At 45.0% G+C, this 19,697-nt stretch overlaps 3 protein-coding genes across 4 annotated transcripts; 2 read left to right on the forward strand and 1 right to left on the reverse strand.

The window, feature by feature from the left end:
- Positions 1-6,950: 6,950 nt before the first annotated feature.
- Positions 6,951-7,831, forward strand: nppb (natriuretic peptide B). Its single transcript, XM_030119014.1, has 3 exons — positions 6,951-7,070; positions 7,246-7,528; positions 7,663-7,831. Exons 1-3 carry the CDS (start codon positions 6,960-6,962, stop codon positions 7,686-7,688), a joined length of 420 nt encoding a protein of 139 aa, XP_029974874.1. The 5' UTR covers positions 6,951-6,959; the 3' UTR covers positions 7,689-7,831.
- A 2,380-nt stretch (positions 7,832-10,211) lies between these two features.
- Positions 10,212-11,357, forward strand: nppa (natriuretic peptide A). Its single transcript, XM_030119013.1, has 3 exons — positions 10,212-10,342; positions 10,541-10,847; positions 11,323-11,357. Exons 1-3 carry the CDS (start codon positions 10,232-10,234, stop codon positions 11,325-11,327), a joined length of 423 nt encoding a protein of 140 aa, XP_029974873.1. The 5' UTR covers positions 10,212-10,231; the 3' UTR covers positions 11,328-11,357.
- A 2,445-nt stretch (positions 11,358-13,802) lies between these two features.
- On the reverse strand, positions 13,803-17,824 carry LOC115408352 (THAP domain-containing protein 2-like). Of its 2 annotated transcripts, none has more exons than XM_030119059.1 (7): positions 17,782-17,824; positions 17,508-17,603; positions 16,982-17,174; positions 16,722-16,871; positions 16,445-16,646; positions 16,165-16,277; positions 13,803-15,500 (listed from the first exon to the last, which is right to left on the reverse strand). In XM_030119059.1, the coding sequence occupies exons 2-6, from the start codon at positions 17,585-17,587 to the stop codon at positions 16,198-16,200; spliced, it is 705 nt and encodes a 234-aa protein (XP_029974919.1). In that variant the 5' UTR covers positions 17,588-17,603; positions 17,782-17,824; the 3' UTR covers positions 13,803-15,500; positions 16,165-16,197. The 2 variants fall into 2 exon arrangements, 1 of the variants encoding a protein (XP_029974919.1); XR_003933767.1 differs by having other exon boundaries at positions 13,805-15,500; positions 16,148-16,277.
- Positions 17,825-19,697: the final 1,873 nt, after the last annotated feature.

Consider the following 19,697-nt stretch of genomic DNA (forward strand, 5'->3'; position numbering starts at 1 on the left):
CGTGCAGAGACAACGTGAAGCCAGAGCGACACCAGCGATGGAGCGAAACAGGGTGGAGTCAGGTGAGCTGACAGTGTTCGATACCAAACCTGCATGAGGCAAACACACGTTTCAATTTGATTGTTTCCTCAAAATCACATTTTCTGTTGACGGGGAAAGTGGTTCAGCCGGTGAAGCCCGTGGAACCGGTGCAGCCATTGGTCCCAGCGCCACAGGTGGAGCCGGTGGAGCCATTGGAGCCTGCAGAACCAGTGGTGCCACTGGAGCCGATAGAGCCCGTTGAACTGGTGGAGCCGGTAGAGACAGAAGAGCCGGTAGAAACAGAAGAGCCGGTGGAGACAGAAGAGCCGGTGGAGACAGTAGAGCCGGTGGAGACAGAAGACCCGGTGGAGACAGTAGAGCCGGTGGAGACAGAAGAGCCGGTAGAGACAGAAGAGCCGGTGGAGACAGAAGAGCCGGTGGAGACAGTAGAGCCGGTGGAGACAGAAGAGCCGGGAGAGACAGAAGAGCCGGTGGAGACAGAAGAGCCGGTGGAGACAGAAGAGCCGGTGGAGACAGTAGAGCCGGTGGAGCCGGTAGACACAAAGAGCTGGTCGAGACAGTAGAGCCGGTAGAGACAGAAGAGCCGGTGGAGACAGAAGAGCCGGTAGAGACAGTAGAGCCGGTGGAGACAGAAGAGCCGGTAGAGACAGAAGAGCCGGTGGAGACAGAAGAGACGGTAGAGACAGCAGAGCTGGTGGAGACAGAAGAGCCGGTAGAGACAGTAGAGCCGGTGGAGACAGAAGAGCCGGTAGAGACAGAAGAGCCGGTGGAGACAGAAGAGACGGTAGAGACAGCAGAGCTGGTGGAGCCGGTGGAGACAGTAGAGCCGGTGGAGACAGAAGAGCCGGTAGAGACAGAAGAGCCGGTGGAGCCGGTAGAGACAGTAGAGCCGGTGGAGACAGAAGAGACGGTAGAGACAGCAGAGCCGGTGGAGCCGGTGGAGACAGTAGAGCCGGCGGAGACAGTAGAGCCGGTGGAGACAGAAGAGCCGGTGGATCCGGTAGAGACAGAAGAGCTGGTGGAGGCAGTAGAGACTGTGGAGCCGGTTAAAAAGTCTAGCTGGTGGAGCTGGTGGAGGAATCTGTTCAGCTGTTGCAGCGGGAAGAGCTGGAAAAAGTGATTTCTGTCCAGTTCGCTCAGCTGGACAGAAATTTGGAAATCAAAAGGAAACTGAAGACGGGGAAAAAGAAGACAGAGGGAAAGAAGAAAAAACTCACAACAAGTTTTGGATAAAAAAGAAAAAAAGAGGGCTACAATTCAGGCATAATTCGGTTAAACCAAAACAAAAAAAAAGAGCTAATTTCTAGGCACAATTCAATGAACCACCCCCCCCCCCCCCCCCCGAAAAAAAAGAAGAAAAAAAAGGCAGAAATAGGTTAAAAAAAAGTGCCTTTTATTAAGGAACAGCGACCCTGGAAAAGATGAGGAATAGACTTTGTCACAGTGTGTGTGTGTGTGTGTGTGTGTGTGTGTGTGTGTGTGTGTGTGTGTGTGTGTGTGTGTGCATTGAGGAAAAAGAATAAAAAAAAAGAGCATTATAAATTGACCAAGACTGCAGGATATTTTGTCCAGGGTTGTTGCTCATATTCTACGTATACAGTAGAGTTGTAAGTCTGACAGACAAAACCAAAAGCTTCCTGCACCCGTTCATTAATTACAGTGAGAATGTGTGTAGCTCCAGTCCATCAGAGCAAATATCGGATGTGTAGCTGCTGATAGAAAAGCAACAAAGAAAAGTTGTTCCATATCAAAAATAACAACAGAATTATTACTAAATGTAGTTTATTGTCTCTGACAGGAAAAGATCAGATGTTGTTTGGATCAGAAACAGTCGTCTCCAGTTTGCTGGTTGCTCCACCATGTTTCCATAACAAACCCTGAAAGCCTGAACAGCTGAGCTGCTGGAGGAATGAGTTTTGTCCTTGAAGAGGCTTCTGCTTTTAATCTGTGCGAGTACAGAGCAAACCCATTCATTCAAAAACCCCTGCGTGATCAAGGAGCTTAAATCACTTCAGTTTATTGAAAGGCAAGAAGCACATTCTGTATTGTGACATTTGGCAAATTCAGTTAACTTTTTATTTGTGTGTTTTTCAAGAGTCCACAAGCCAATTCACAGATACGAATGAATTATTGATTTCATGTTTAATGATAGGATGATCAACATTCTGAAACAGGTATCAACTGAAATGACTGGATCAGACTGTAACTGGGTTTTTATTTCAAGGTAGGTATACGCATCGCCAGAGCGCCACAGAAAACAAAATATGACAGTAAAAAGTGACGGCATCTCGTGGATGGAGACAGCAGACTGTCTGGAGGGAGGAGAAGGTCTGCCGAGGGAATCGCTCCGGCGGCGCCCCTGCGATTCAGAAAAAAAAAAAAAAGGCTAAATAAACTTTAATATTAAATGATAACATACTGACAATGTATGTGCTTAATTTTCTCTAAATAATCTGTAATAAAGGAGCAGAGAAACAGTCTGTAGTGCCAGAAAAGCTTCTGGAGGATGTGTGGAACAGTGCGCCTGAACGCGCACAGAAAGAGCGTGCGCATCAGTGGAGCGCCGAGGTTCCAAAGCGACGCGAAGCATGGACGACCTTTAAACGCCCTGTTGAGTGGTTCCATGCTGCTATTCCGACATTCCGACGCACCACCATTTAGACAGATCACCATTCTGAAATACCGCTATTCCAACACGCAAACGTCCCACCATTCCGACACGGAAATGTGCACTTTGGGTGAGTGACTGACTCGGCTCTGTTCAGTACTTAAAGGGCATCTTCGGTTTTTTGACTTCTGGACCTTATTTATAGGTGTGTCATGCTCATATACTCACTCAGACAAACGTCGTGCAGCTCGGAGTCCTTCAGAAGTTATTTAGATCCAACTGATCTAGCCGCACTTAGCGGGGGCAACAGCAATGGAGCTTCAGCGCGGGACATAATCTCTGCAAAGTCGCTCATTTCGGCTGTATTTCTTCATCCATCGTCAGTGTTATTCTAAAGTCAGCACGTCTACCGTCTTCAGGTGAGTCAGCTGACAGTTTTCGCTAACTTAGCCACAATTGGCTCAGATGGGAACGTTGTGGAGCTCCTCTCCCCAGCAGAGAGGCACTTTGAGTCGGCCTCGGCTGTCACGGTGCCCTGGCGTCTGACTTCCAGGGGCCGAGTTGGAAAATGGCCCTCAGCTGCTCCACGGAGGCTCCAGACACCGGCGAAGACGCACGGCTCGCGCGCGGCCGCTGGATGTCTCTCCTCGCCGGGAGGAAGCGTATCTGCGCTCCCCGGCAGATGCGCGCTCCGGGCCGGACGCGCGACGGCCCGCCGCACCGCGGTCGGAGCTCTCTCCTCGCTGGGAGGAACCTTATCTCTGCTCCCCGGCGGATGCGCGCTCCACGCCGGCCATGGACGTGCGACGGCCCGCCGCGCTGCGCCGCGGCCGGAGCTCTGTCCTCAGCGGGAGAATCCAGATCTCCACCGCCCGGCGGGACACCGCCGGAGGCCCCCCTTCCAACCGAAAGGCAACCCAGTGCAGATGAAGGAAAAAATACAGCCGAAATGAGCGACTTTGCAGAGATTATGTCCCGCGCTGAAGGTCCCCTGCCGTGGCCCCCGCTAAGTGCGGCTACATCGGTTGGATCTAAATAACTTCTGAAGGACTCCGAGCTACACGATGTTTGTCTGAGTGAGTATATGAGCATGCACACACCTAGAAATAAGGTCCAGATGTCAAAAAACCGAAGTTGCCCTTTAACTGCGGATTTACAGTGACAGCAAATTCTCATCTAAAATGTAAAAAAAGCTACAAGATTTAGATATAATTAACAGCACTGTAGGCTTCAATCATCTCCTATTGTTTTTTAAATTATGTCGAGAGTGAGCGCGCTGGTGATTTTTTTTTGTGTGTTCTGATTAATTTCCTAAATAAAGTTTTAGCTTCTGAAATCCGATTTTTAAACAGTTCTGATGAAGCTTAATGTTTATCTGGATGATGCGGCTTCACACCGAACCATTTCACTGTAAATCTGGACGACCCACGGCGTCTGGAGATAAAAAATAATATTCAATGTAACGCCGGTTTTGTGCCACATGCGTCAATGCGCACAAGATACACACCCTCCTCTACTGTACAACATGAAGGCACCTGGAATTAATCAGTGAATTAAGGAGTCATCTGCAGCGCCGTCATTGATATCTGTAATATAATGCCAGCGTGCATGAAGACGCACGGCTCTGTGGAGAGCTCCGCTCCAGCAGGAGCTTAAAAAAAAATTAACCGATAGTATTAACCGGTCAAAGTTCCTGTTATTGGTTAACGGTTAAACGGTTAATACAGGACAGACACCGTCAGATGGAACAGCTGTGTGGAACAGCCACCGGACAGGAGCTGGTGGGACAGGAACCGGCGCGGGACAGGAGCAGAAGCGCTAAGCCAGTTGTTGGAAGTGATATATCCTGATGATCGTAAAAAGTCCTTCTCCAAGTTTGTTGGCAGATAGAGCGTGATCAAGAACCAGGGTAGAGATGACAGTGTTAAATTAGTGACAAAACAGACGGAGCGGCAGCCAACGCGTGCCAGCGTCCGCCATCTACAAAGAGGAAATCAGTTCAGCTGAAGAAGAGAAGAAGATGTTTAAGTTTCAACACAACTGTAAAGAAATAAATAAAAGGAGCTCAAGTATAGACCGGTCTGGGCAGTAAAGGGAGAAAGAAAGAGTCTGGGTTATTGTCATTTGCCTCGTAAACCAGACCCGCTCACTCCTCATCCACATTTGGATTTGGAGTTAAGCTTATCTGGATAGGAGCCCATTGAAAGTTCTTGCAGGGGGTGTTGGTTACTCCTTTGACTGACAGTGCACTTCAGCCAATCAGCGCTTCAAACAGCCCCCCCCCCCCCCCCCCCCCCCCCCCCCCCCCAACCTGAACGCACATTTGTGCCCCCCCATTCACTTGATATGACCCCCCTGAGACGAATGTCTGCCAACGGGTCTAGCTTCCCATCCTTTACTTTTGAGAAACCCAAATATTTACCATTTACACATTATTGACAGCACCTCCATCTCACCACAGCCACCTCCACAGTTCCACACGAGCAAAAGTGACTGTGGAAAGGAAAAACTCCACGAGGCTTCAGATCATGAACCTCAGGGATCCTGGAGGGAGGTAGAGGTGGAGAGGGAGAGGAGAAGCTCAGTGTTGGTCCTCCAGCAGTCTTAACCTACAGCAGCTTCACTCAAAAAACAGTCCAGAGTGTCCTGAACCAGGCCTCTCCTGCTGGTCCTTGTCGGAATTCTTGCTGCAGCATTTTGAACCAGTTGAAGACTTTTTATCCAGTTGTTGGGCCCCTGATAACAGGAAATGACATCAGTCTGCTCTGGAGGGAACAAATGCATGGATTCATTGTTCAGCATCGCTTTGAGTCAACATGTTCCTGATTTTAGAAATATTACGCTGAAATATTACGCAGGTAAAAGAAGGAGGTCCTGCAGACCTGTTTAATATGAGAGTTAAAGGATAAGTCCAGGTCAAAGGTCACTCCCAGGTTCCTTACAGTGTAACTGGCGGTTAAAATAACATCATCCAGGGTCACTGTTTTTTTTTTGATCATTCTTCTTTCGCGTGTTTTGGGCCAAATGTAATAACTTCTGTTTTATCTGAATTTAGGAGGAGAAAATGACGACTCATCCAGGTTTTTATGCCTTTAAGACAAACTTCAAGTTTAACAAGTTGATCAGTGTCATCTGGCTTCATAGATAAGTAGATCAGTGTATCATCTGCATAACAATAGAAGTTAATGGAGTGTTTCCTGATAATGTTACCTAAAGGAAGCATGTATAAAGTGAAGCGTATAGGTCCTAGGACAGAATCCTGTGGAACTCCATGTTTAAATGTCGTCTGAGCTGAAGAGACATTAATATGAAGGAAGAGGAACCTGTCTGCTAAATATGATTGAAACCAGTTGCAGAGAAAAGTCTCTGCAATAAATAGAACAGATCATCGTATCCATCAGTGTTCAGTAATCAGTCCTGTGTCCAAACCATTGTCCATTGTCATAAACAATAACTTAGAAACAGACAGCAAAAGAAAAAGATGAGACATTTTTTAAGACAATGACATTACTAACTTTGCTTTAATTATGAGTGAATTCTATTTTGTGGTAAAGAAACACAAACACCTTTTGTTAATGTTTCAAGGTACAGTTCATTTCCACTGTTGAGCATTTAGAACTGCCTCGAGGTCTTCAATCTATTAGAATGACGGAACGACGTGAAGATCACCTCTCTGAAGTCAGATCATCTCCACCAATACCTTTTCTTCTTCATGTGTCTCTGGAGAGTCACTTGTGCTATTCATTTGATAGTTTGGTTCTAATCTGACTTCCTGTACTGGAGTTGTCAGACATTTCACACAGTTTTATTTTTGTAGATGGCAGGTTTCAGATGGTTTTTATTTTCCTTCTCAAAGACCCTTTAACAGAGTGTTTGAACGTTAATCCCAGATATTGACGGCTGATTTTTCTCACTCTCTAAGAGCACGCTACCCTACCTCCATCACGTAAGCCCCTTAATTTAGCAACACTGTCACGCTGTCACGCCAGTTTACTACTTCCCGAAGCCCGGTGACAACAGTGTCTCCTGAAGAGGGGGCTTGGAGTATGTTGCCGAAACAAACTGTCATATGAAAGCAGCTATGTCATCTGAATACCTCATATCTAAGAGACAATGCTTTAAAAGGAGCAGTTTCTGACAGCTTCTGTTATCAGACTCAGGTGTCAAGAATGCCCGTCCAATTCCTGGCGTGCCAATGTGTGTCAAGCTGAAGTATAAAAGAGCGTCGGCCGCAGCTCAGAGCTCCAGCATCCCCGCAGCGAAGGAGCAGAAGAACAGTCCAGCCAGCCGGCCAGCTAGCCTCAGGAACATGCATCTGTCTTCTGTCGTCCTTTCCAGCCTCCTCATCCTCAACCTGCAGCTGTGCAGCACATATCCAGTCACTTCACACCTGACTGGAACCGACATGGATGTCTTAAAGGTACAGGCTTTACGGAAACCATTAGAAATGCAACAAATCCATATTCCAGGAATGTTGGATGAGTGGATTGTAGAGGGCTGCGTGCTACTGAACTGTTAACATTGATGAGTTGATGCTCTGTCTGTTTTGAGAGCCTCCTCTGAACGTGTCCCTCATCTCACTCATGATGCTGCAGGTTCTCCTGAACAGACTGGAGGAGTCTCTTCCAGAGCGGACCGTGACGGACCGGGACGTCCCCGCAGAGCGGGACAGTCTGGAGGAGCTGGCCGTGGACGCAGCATCGGAGGATCAGCAGGCTCAAGTTCTGGATGATGCAAAGATCAGGGAGATTTTTTCAGCGAAGAACCTGAAAAGCGTCCGCAATGACTCGTCCAGGAAGTCTTCCAGCTGCTTCGGGCACCGGGTGGACAGAATAACATCCACGAGCTCTATGGGCTGCAAGTCTATTGGCATATACAGTGAGTGACAGACTGCCAGTCCAGCAGCTGCTCACATGTCCTCAGTTTGTGTAGCTCTGAAATGCTGCCTATATATCAACTCATCTTCCTAATTCAGCTGTCTCTCTCTCTCTCTCTCTCTCTCTCTCTTGCAGATCCGAAGTCAGACCGACGTCCATGACAGCACCACCACAGAAATTGTACTGAAAGCTATTTATTGATTAATATTTATTAAATGTTGCTTGTGTCTTGAATATTTATTTGAAATGTATGTAAGACTGTGATCTCTGTGTTCCTAATTGTTTAAATAAATGTTTCTGACTGCATCTTTCAATCAGCGTATTTACATCCCGAGAACGAAGTGAGATAATCTCAGTAATTCTCTTTAATTTGAAGAACCAGCAGTTTGAGGGGGGATTAGGTTCGTTTTCACATTAAGACCTTGATAGTTTCTGCCACCATGATGATTTTAAACTCTATTTAAATTGTGAGTGTCCACTTGGAACTTTGTCCTGGTCCCAATCCATAATCTGTAGTCCTTCCAGATTGTAGTGGCTGATGGGAAATGCCTAATTGAACAGAATGGATTTAATCAGGAATATAATTAACTTCTATTTCATTGGACTTCTTTGGTGATCCTGATATGACTGTGGTGGGAATTTAAACTGCCGTAAGCTGAAATAAAGCTGCAAGAGGCCAAAAAAATAACAAGATCTTTGAAACCACATGAAAATCAGAATGTCACAGTGAAACAGATGAGCTCAGAGACCTTTGGGTGAAATAACATCCCAAAGCTGGAGCTCTGATGCTCATCTCAGCCTGTCTTTGTGTCCAACATATAGAAAATATATGGTGAATAGGTGAATATCAATAATCATATAAAGTGTGTTGGGAAACTACAGCTTGTAGGTAAAAGTAAATTTAATATTTAAACAGAAATGGTTTCTGTAGCTCAACATGCATCTTAAGTCTGTGTCAGTTCTACAGACCACAGCTGTTTTTTTATGTTTAGCTTGGTTTCTCTAAAGCAGGATTCAGATTGATAACGAGAACGTGATATAAATAAAGATCACATATCTTTTAGTCTGGCATGTAGATGTTTCTCCGGCACCAGTTTGACATCTGAAACTCCTACAGCATCCTGGAGCCAACACACACACACACACACACACACACACACACACACACACACACACACACACACACACACACACACACACATCGTCCAGTGAGCAAGGAGTTTAAAAACCCCACAGTGGACCAAGGTGCTGAACAAAATCAATAAAAAAGGTCATAGAATGGATCACTAATATACCCTAAAATAAAATAAAACAAAAAAAAAGTGACAGCTTGTTGTAGGGTTAGTTAGGTTTGTATTTTAACTTCCGCCTGTTCTTGAGCATCATATTAAAACAGCTTCTCTCCAGTGTGTAGTACCTTGCAGCTGTGATCGAGTGATAATGAGTGTTAATGCTAACCAACAAACAGGTTGAAGGACTTTTCTCCATGAAGCCACCAAGCGATCCCTCTCTGCTCTGTGTCTTCTTCCCCACAGCAGGCACAGCGACTATGTCACTCCTGTCTGCTCCCATAATCCCTCAGTCAAAAAAAAAAAAAAAATCACAACACTTGCAAATGCTGGTTTCTGTTCATGCGGCTGAAACCAAACAGTCTCATCTGCATGAAGAACAGAAGTCTGCCTCCTTTTCAGGCCTTGAAGTTCGATTTGTCATTAGAAATCCTGAGCGATCTGAGGAGGCTGCAGAGTTCTGGATTTCTGGAGTGAAGAGACAGACATGATCCGCATCGCCGGGAGGTCGGACGTGTGTGTGTTCGCTGCTGAACTCAGCCTGAACAGGCGATACACACATCAAGTACAATCCAGCAGGGCACCAGGAGGCAGTGCGATGTGTCGAAGTCCTGAGTGGACCAGGAGCCCTGTTAGTAAAAAGTAGCTCAGTTAAAATCATCTCATCCAACACATGCAGCCTTGACTAAGATATACAGTCTACAACAATAATAACAGTCGATCATAGTTTGAAGGGTCGAATTATGAACTCTTGAATGAGCCTTGTGATATTATTATTTTACTCTTTCATGGAACATCAGATCAGAAAGTTTCTCTCTGAATCTTTACTGTTGATCCTCTTTGTCTAAAATCTCCCATATTAAGTTTTTATTTTCAAGCTAATTCAGAACTATTTGCTGGACGGCTCCAGTGTGTGTGAAAGCGTTGCGTTGATCTTCTCCTGGTGATGGTAAACCATGCGGACCCTCTGCAAACCGGAAGCAAGCGTTTTAACCTACTATGGAATAATTGGAGCTGCGGACTGTGTGAAGTATTTGCATGCTGAATGCTGCATTCCCGTCAATACACACCATGTCTGAGCTTAGAGGGCCGACATGACTCCTGAGGTCATGCCACTGCTGGCTGCCAATCGTGATGATACACAGACACACACACACACACACACACACACACACACACACACACACACACACACACACACACACACACACACACACACACACCACATCACCCAACACCAAGTGTCTCTCACAGAGACATCTGACCAGCCGTCTTATCGGGCCGAGGTGTCAGAATGCACTTGGGGTGATTTACAAGATGATGACACTATTTGTCTATGTGTGTGTGTGCGTGTGTGTGTATATAAGCCCGTGCGCTGCAGGCTGGCCCCTCAGTGGTGGCAGCAGCAGAATAACATGAGCCCTGTGGTCCTGTGGGGCCTGCTGGTCCTGCTGTGTCAGCAGACGCTGGTCGGTGGACACGTACTGGGAAGGCCGTCGTCTGCCGGCGACCTGACGCAGCTCAAGGTGAGAAAGCAGACTTTCAGTCCTCTCTCCTGTTAGTCTGGACACGGCTCTCGTCCATCGTTAGGGGGAATTCACGATAAAACTTTTAAGTTGGAGGTTTTAGAATCGTATAAATTGTAACTTTAGCATTTTGCTGACCTGGTTGACAGTAATGCTATAAAAAAGCTTCAAACTGAGGTGTGGTGGTCATCCTTTCAGTCTCTACTGGAGCGGTTCGAGGAGACTCTGACTGAAGCCGCCCAGGATGAGGAGTCAGAAGCTGATTACGAAGGAACAAACCAGGAGCCCGAGCACAGCCAGGCCAGAGGATGGCTGCTGGACCAGGAGGAGCCTCCGGCTCCAGACAGAGCTTCACCGCCAGCCGAGGGCCGCAGTCGGGCCTCCAGCCAGAGGAACCACCTGCTGGACCTGCTCATGACGGCCAGGAAACGGTCGTCCGGCTGCTTCGGAGCCCGGATGGATCGGATAGGGAACGCCAGCGGTTTGGGGTGCAACAGTGGACGAGGTAAGCCTGCTGTGGAGGAGAACGGGCGGAATAGAGGAGGATAGATGGATCCATGATGTAAAGTCCCTGCATCGCCTCAGACTGTGGATGTGCTCATGTCTCTAATGGAGGGGAGGGAGCAGTTTGCATGAATGGAAACCAGTTAAAGATGCTGATCTTAATACTGAAAAAACTGTGAAAATTCAGTATATACTGTACCTCCACTATATGTCTCATGAAGCTGAATTTCTGATTTTTTCTAACTCTCAACTTTGGATTTAACTTCAGATTAATTGAGAATATTTTCTTCAGTAAATACTTGAATTTTAAATATTGTCTTTCTTTTGTCTGAAACAATCATATATAATTCAGGAAAGACTCAGAATTATTCCTCAGTGAATTTTGATAAACTCTGATGATCAATGAGTTAATGAATTAATATCAATTTGTATCCCTGACATGTGAGAACACCTCCTTTTCGTCCTCTTCCTTCCAGGTTAGTCACAGGGTTTCCTGTGTCGGATTCTTACGTTGGAGCTGAAGATACAACCAAAGAGATAAGAGACGTCTGATTTTGCATTGGTTTGAACTGATGTATCTCCTGTGTGTTTTTTTCTGTTTGGAATGAAAAGTCTGCCGTTTATCAAACATGGAATGAATTTTTGTAAAGGTTTATTTAGTGTGAGTAACATGAACACCTTGGAAGAAGAAATCTACTGTAACTTGCATGTGAGTTGCTAACAAAGTAAATAAACACCTCTTTCATAGGATGGAGTGGAGTCTCTAGCGTTGTGTGATCTCTGCTGCTGGTTCTGGTTCGAGCTGCAGCAGTTTGAATCCATTCAGCTTCTCATGACAGTCTCATCTGGATGAGAGTGAGCAAGGTCATTTAAATGTCATCTAGTTTCCACTTTTACTGAAATAAAATGTAAAATTAAAACAATTCAGAATAAGAGCAGCATTTCCGTGGCTGTACGTCAGCTCTGAGCTTTAAAGTCTTGAGGAGAATGAGCTGATTGTGTCTTGTAACAGACTTAATGGTGACGGATTGCAGGTCAGCTTGTTCAGCAGGCCTCAGCTGACAGAAAGGCGGCAGAGTGAAGGAGTGAATCAGGTGTAAGCGGGCCTGGACGTGAGTGGCAGACCTGGAGGAAGACCAACCCTCAGCGGCGCGGCGCGTCGGGCTGAAGCCCGATGTGACCAAACGGCAGCAGGAATCTAAAGAGAGTGACAAGTTTATCGAGAAGCCACTCCACAGCGGCGGTGAAGCTATGCAGCAGCCATCGGGATTATTCTGAGCCTGGCAGGGATCAGACCCCTTCTCCCACCTCTCCACTTGGGAACTGAACCGCAGCCATCCCTGCCAGGGCGCCGGGGGAAGCTCAGCTCCAGCTCTGCTCTCAGCTGTGGAGCATCTGTCGCCTCCTGCTCCTCCGGCTCCTCAGCTCCGTCCTCCGCCTTCAGGGAAGATGTAGACGAGGCAGGAGGGGATAACGCCGCCTCAGGAAGCAGCCTGCTGGACAGGCAGGACTCAGATTATCCATCCACACTGAGACCTGTTCAACAGCAGCACCTCACTCTCAGTCCTGAGAGATCGCCTGTGTTTCTCGTCCAACATAACAGTATCTGTGTCCTCCTTTACTGAATTTATCCAACAGAGCAAAACAGTCAGTAACTACACTGACATCTTCAGAAGCCAGAGACTCAGCCTGATTCTATAAAGCCTGAAATAGACAGATCTGGTATCTCCTGCCACCTGCTTACATACGATCATGACATTTACCTGTAATTTTTGACTTTACGGTCTGAATTTAAAGAAGTGAACTTCAAGAATTTTCTGCAGATCAGAGCCGATGGGACAGAGTTTCAACTCCATCAATAAGTGGTATCTGTCCTCTGCTGCTAAACTTAATCTGACACACACACACACCCACACCCACACACACACACACATTCACCCATCGCTCTCAGTCTGACCTGGAGCTCAGTTCTCCTGTCAGCCTGGAGGTCAGACCAGTTCACCGTGGAAGAAACACAGGCTTCTTTATCAGCTCATTAACGCAGGTGTTTCCTCCAGTTCGATGTAAGATTCACACAGTTTGTCTCAAACTCTGCTCTCCTGGTTGTAGTCATGGTGTTTCACACACAGTCAGTGTTTAATTGTTCTCCTTGACGTCTCTGACCTGAGTGGACAGGACGGCTGGCGGCTGTTTCGTCCTAACCAGCGGCGACGTTTCCTTCACGCTGCCTGTCAGACACATTTAGAACACAATCCGTACCGTCAGCCGGTGAATCATGGTCACATCTTCAGCATGAATCATTTCCTGGTTTTCTATTTCAAGTTCAGGTGAAGTTGTTCCCATCTGACACAGTCTACTGAGGAATTCCAGACAGTGGAGGGCAGAAGAGGGCACACAACTGATTTTCTCCACAGCTGTAAAGATCATTCAGACTGACCTGCTGATCAGGCTGCTGACGGTCCCTCGTGGTTCTGGGGGTGAACCCTGGACGGGTGGGACGGCCGTTAGAGGACACAGAGAGACAGACGGTCTCATCCGCCCACGGGACATTAGAGCCACTCATTAACCTGCAGTGCAGGTGAGGGGGCTGAGGGAGGAAACAGAGCGAGACCTGGTGGAAATCAGATGCACTGACAAGGATCAGTTTATTCAAAAGCATAAAAAACAACAAAATGATGTTTTTGTAATGACTGTATTTGTATTCTGACACCTACATCAGAGTGACGCTGTTTTACAGTCAAATTATTGGATAAAATAAGAATTGTTAAGTGCATGTCAATAAGTTCCATCATCCTCAGTTTGGTTTGTGATTTATATGTTGTTCAGAATCTCATTCTAATTCACTTATAACAGAAAAGAAATTTATTTTGCAAAATAAGATCATTTTCTCTTTAATCTCCACATTGTAAAGTAACCATGACGCATACTGTAAATACTAACTATATAAATGATGTCTATTAGGAGAAGAAATAAAACATTCATAAAAATTAAAAAAAAAATCAAGGAGAGAAGATCTAAGAGTGCTGAGAAGTGAGGGTCTTCCATCAGACATCGTATCCTCCTCAGTCTGAAGCTGCATATTTCCTTTTGAAGGGTATTGATTATAAAAGAGAAAGATAAACTTTAGTTTCAAACTATTGACCATGTTGCAACAACACAACGTGGCTTTTTGTGTGGAGTCTGCATGTTTTCCCAGGGCTTCCTCCTCCCAAAAACCCCCATAATTGAAACCAACAGAAAAAGGTCACCATTAAGAACAAAAGCAACACTGACACCTGGTGGACATACAGCGAAACTACACCTCAGACTAAACCTCAGAAGAAAGGAAAAGCACATTTATAAATTTTAACTGTTGGAGCTGATTCATTTTATTTGGGGATTTTTGACTTTAGCACAAACAAACCCGGCTCCACCCTGCGGCTGTTGGCTCTGGGACTGGAGCAGCAGGTCTCGAGGTTCTGCAGTCAGGTCCAGCTGGAGGATCCAGTGACTGATCTGAACAGAGCCTGTGATGGTCCTGCTGCCACTGAGCCTCTTCTTAAACCTCCTGCTTCGCCTTCATCCACACATTCTCTCATTTCCTCATTTTCGCTGGACTCCACAGCTTTCTTCTCTTTGCTAACTCTGAACAACGAAGTAGAGTCGTTTCATCCCTGACAGCAGCAGCAGCAGGAGGTACATTTCTCAGGTGGAGATCTTCATCATCCTGTTATTCCAGTCAGTAGTCTGAGTGTTAAATATAGTGCATTTAAAAACCCCGTCACAAGTTAAAACATAACACTTTATTCAAATATAAATTAACATTCTTATTATTGTGCTACTAGTGTGGCACAACAATGGAAAAACTGAACTTCCATTGTTTCTTTTAAATCCTTAAATATATTAAAAAAAAACATGATTTATTACTTGAACATCACTTTATGCTGCGCTGCTGCCATCTTGTGTGCTGTTAAACTTCACTGATCTTCTTGTGAAGGTTAAACTAAAGCTTGTATCCATATTTTAGAGATATTCTGATCTTCAGTTGCGCCTTTATTGTGTTGAGACCAGAGTAAAGTTTTCATTCCATCATGAGCAAACGAGAAATTAATAAAAAACCTTTGAACTTATTGAGCTCTCCATTCTAAAATGGTTCATTCTAACTTCATTATTGCATCAAATAACTTAAAATGACTTAAAAACAGGTCATTCAAACCGTTATTCAACAAATGAAACCATTCTCACAGGAAGTGCCTTTTGAACATTTAGAAATTATCCGTCATAGTTGATCCATAAACAGAGTGTCCGTCTGAGAGGCCAACTTCTCCGTGAGCTCCCCGCTGAAGCTCCAGACCAGTTTCTCCTCAGTGGAGAGCCCGGCTCGGACACAGAGACCTTCTTGCGTCTCTGCGTCTCGATCCTCTTCGCTCTGACGAGGATCTGAAGAGGATTCAGTCTCAGTGAAGCGAGTGCTGAAGGCAGTTTTCAGTGAAAACCTGCTCCAGCCGGCGTTCTTCTTCCCCTCGTCCAGCTCGGCGTTGGCCCTCGCCGCTGCTTCCAGTGCTCATCTGGGAACTTCTCACGACACGTCTCCAGGGTGTAGCCCGGCTCCGACCGGCGCTGGGTGGAGGTGAACCGTTCCCTGATGTGCTCCAGTCAGTGTGGCGTCACAAACCTGGAGGAAAAAAAAACATCATTTTCGGCTTTTAGAACAAGGTTATTGCAGTTCGATGCCCATTCCAGAGTGAAATGGAGGATTATTAGGCTTTGAACATAATGATTCACATTTGTTATCTGTTATGTTCTCCCTCATGTGTTTAGGTACGTTTTCAGATGGAATTAAAACTCTATATTGTGAGTTATTTATGAAAAAACATAAGAGCATATGCTGTGCTTAACAAATTAACAGATGACCAACTAATGTGACGCTCAAACATAATTATTATTGTTATCCTTGAATTAATAAGTCTGTTTTACCAAAAAAAAAATTTTAAAGACAGTAAAGTTTGTCATAATTTATTGAATAAATTGCCTGATTATAGTCATTTACTTGCATTCCTGAACAGATGATTTCGTTTCTTTTATTCTTGAATTCTAAGAGAAGCACGGCGAGCGGCTCAGATTCTTGTTGAAATTCCTCATTCCTGTTTAAAATTGTAAAACATGAAGAGCTCATTAAAATCAACTGGTTTTCCACACAGAAAAGAGTCCAGCGTACAGGATTTTCTCCTTTTATGAGAGATGATCTGATAGATTTGCTAAACACCATCAAGTGAGCAGTTTAAATCTATCAAAATGCTTAAACATTGCATCAGAATTCACCTCTGTGTCAAACCCGCCTCGTTCTCCTGGTCCAAACATCCTGCACTGCTTCACGGCCGGGTGGCGCTGCTGTCCAGAAGCACGGTCCTCCTCCTCCTCCTCCTCCTCGGCTTCACCTTGACCGGAGGCCCTGAACCAAACAAACCAACGTTTAGCTGGTAGGTTCACCAACAGGAGCTCCATGATCAGCTTCATTTCAGCTTTAAATGAACAAATCTACTCTCAGCAATTTCACATGAGCAGGTATATTAAGTAGACTATTTATATCCAAATTTTGAATTAGTATTTCCACTTTACCTGCAGTTAAGTCAAGTCTGCCATCACTTATGAGGTTATTCATTCTCAGACCCCGAAGCAGAGCCTGCAGATGCTTCTTTGCCCTCCGCTCCCGGATCATGCTGTTCCTCTCCTTGCGCTCCAGACTCTCCACTCGAGCCAGAGCTTCCAGCAGTCTGGCCTTCAGAGCAGCCGGAGACGCAGGCAAAGCATAGTTGTGCTCCTGGTGGAAGACGAAAACGTCGAGTGATGTTTCTAAGCGATCGGTCACAGATATAGCTGGTGTTTAGCGGCCTACATTCTTAATCTCATCCTCCGCTCCCGTCTTCGGTTTAACGTCAGGTTGAGGGACGGGTTCACTGACAGGCGGAGGCGGGGCCACCGGCGGGGGAGGGGCCACTGGCGGAGGCGGGGCCACCGGCTGGCTCTTTTCTTGTTTCATGCAAGCCTGGAAGAAACATAACAGAAAAAAGTTTCCAAGTTTTAACTGACACAAAGTGTACTGACAGAAAAAAAAACACTGTATGAATGAACTGTCCGGTCAAATAGCACACACACCTTTCGGAGATGAGGGGGGAAGTTAAAGATGGAGGGTTTGACTCCATCTCGGAGCCGGACAGTCTGTCCTGTCCTGTCAAAGTCCTCCGCCCTGAAGTGCTCGCTGCAGATCCTGGAATACTGAGTCGCCTCAAAATCTTTCCGTTTCAGCGCCCGTTCCCACTCTCTCTTACGAACACTGTCTTTAGGAAACCTTAGAAATGTGAGAAAGGTGGAGATGTAAAAAAAAAAAATGTACATAAACACCATGCAGACACACATTTAATATATCCTATATCTATCATTAATCTTTTCGCTGGTCAGTCACTGCAGTCTAAGATGTTTTTGTTTCATGAATCTCCAGATCAGATGCAGATCATAGATGAAAACACATTTAAACCAAAACAAAGTCTCAGATTAACCACTTGACCAGTAAGCAGCTGTGTAAAGCATGAAGTTATCATATTGAGGAAAGAACCCGGATGCAGAACAGCCTCTGGGTTTATTTCACTATTTAACAACCAGCTCACTCCAGATCACCTTTTACCTGTGAAAGGTGATTCCACGGGATCTGCTGTGGGTGCCCCACTCGTTTGAACATCCATAAGCCGCACAGAAGTTCGGCATCTTTTTGTCAGCTCGTCTGCAGAAAAACATGAAGTAGAATTTGTGTTTGGGTAGTAAAGAAACAACATTTTGGAAACATTCGAGCACCCCGTGTCACAGCTGCATGCGTGGCTTTTTTAATAAATCAAATAGTCTGGAAATCAGTCGAAAAGTAGGTGAATAATTCTACTTTAACACGAAAAAGTGCCACTTACCTCTGCAGATGTATACGCGGCGCAGCGTCTACGTATATTATGAGCGTCCGCGGCTTCCAAATATCGCGAGATTCTTCGTGAGTCGCGTGAGAATCAACATGGCGGCGCCCTGTTGCAAATACATCATCACAACAAACTGACAAAGCCTTGGTTAAATAGCAAAACGCTGCACAGAACAAGCAATAAAGATATCAGAAGAAGGAAAACAGCAGTTCAGAAAGCTCACCTGTCAGCCAGGTAAACGAAAACAGACTCAGACCTCTCAAAATGTTTAATTTAAGGGCCACGAACGCCGGACATCAAGAAACGATAAAAACACTGCAGTCTGCGGGTCGGGCGTTGATATGCTTTATAAGTAACGTGCTTTTTTCCCCTCTGTGTCTGAGCGACACGATTATATCAAAATGTCATTCCATACACTTATTCAGAAACAGCATGATGAAATTAAAACCACACAATATTCACTGGGTGAAATTATTTTGAACTTTTGATTGTTTTTATCAAGCTCCATCACAATCTAATAATTTCACAGTCCCATTGCCACGCCCTCATGCATTTCTGCTTTACATATAATTCTTAGAAAATGTTGTGTTTTCAAAACATTCCAAAGCAGAATGCTTTTTAGGGTGATTTCTTTCAAGAACAGAAATGTTTTTTTCTCTCTCTTTGATGCCTCAGTGCTCCCACTGCAACATGTTTGTAAGCAAGATGAGGTTCTCAGCGATCAATAGCTCTGAAAGAGAGGTAATATGAGACATGGAACCAGGATGTTCAGAGATTACAGAGGAACCATAACCTCAGCAAACGAAAGAGGAACAGGGGGAACTGAAGCCTCCACAGAATGAAGAGGAGCCAGAATCTCTACAAGCAGCTCTGGAACATGTACAGATTAAAGAGGAACCACAAACTCCACAACTTAAAGACGAACAGCAAGAACTGGAACATCCACAGGAGGAAACACAGAGTCGTCTTCACATTCAGCAGAATAGGGAGGAACCAGAACAACTACAGATGGAAGTGGAAAAAGATGACATGACTATCTGCTGATTAACAAGGAACGCTTCAGAAGAGATCACAGTGACCCACTAACCTGCTGTTCTAGATGTTTAAATGTCATATTTCAATGTGTCATTGTTGTATTAAACTTTGAGCTTGTAAATGTTGTTCTACAAGTGGCATATTTCTAATGTAAATTCTTTTGTGTGATATAAATGCTTCCATATTGTTCTGACCTCTATTTATCCATTCATTCAATTTAAGTAGGTTAAACATCCATCCAAATGAGTATTGCTCTTCATTCTTGTCCTCTCATCAGACATATAAAGAACTCAAGGCAGTCTACAGACAGTGTGATGATCCTCAGACACCAGATCCTTGACATAACAATGATTTTTCCATGATGAGATTCTTTCTACTGCTACAAAACAACCACATTCATGATGCTGCAGTGAGTCTCAAACACGGCACTGGTGTGTTATGTGGCAGAGGACACATAAAGAAAGTCATGCAAATGAAAGAACTGTGCTAAAGTTGCTGAGTAAGACTTTTCCCCCCTCATGTTTCTTTGTATGTATCTTGATGAAGCTCTAAAGAGGAAAAAGAAATCAGCCCCATCAATAGTGTAACAGTCTCACTCTTACTGTTAAGTCCCAATATGTGATGTGGGAACAATTTCTATGATCAATATATTTTCCATAAAGAACAGTTTGTCTACTTTTTTGGGGTTTGTTTTAACTTATTTTGAAAATAATTCCAACAGCCAGGTCCAGGTGGATTTCACTTCAATTCTGATGACTATTTTAGAAGATCTTACACCCCAGTTTATAATCCTTATAGTTCTGTGTGTAGAAGATACTTCATTCAGAAGATCCAGTTTTTTTTTCTTCTTTTTTTTTACAAAACAGTTTTGAATGACT

The sequence above is a fragment of the Salarias fasciatus genome, chromosome 20, assembly GCF_902148845.1.
Source record: "Salarias fasciatus chromosome 20, fSalaFa1.1, whole genome shotgun sequence".
Lineage (NCBI taxonomy): Eukaryota > Metazoa > Chordata > Actinopteri > Blenniiformes > Blenniidae > Salarias > Salarias fasciatus.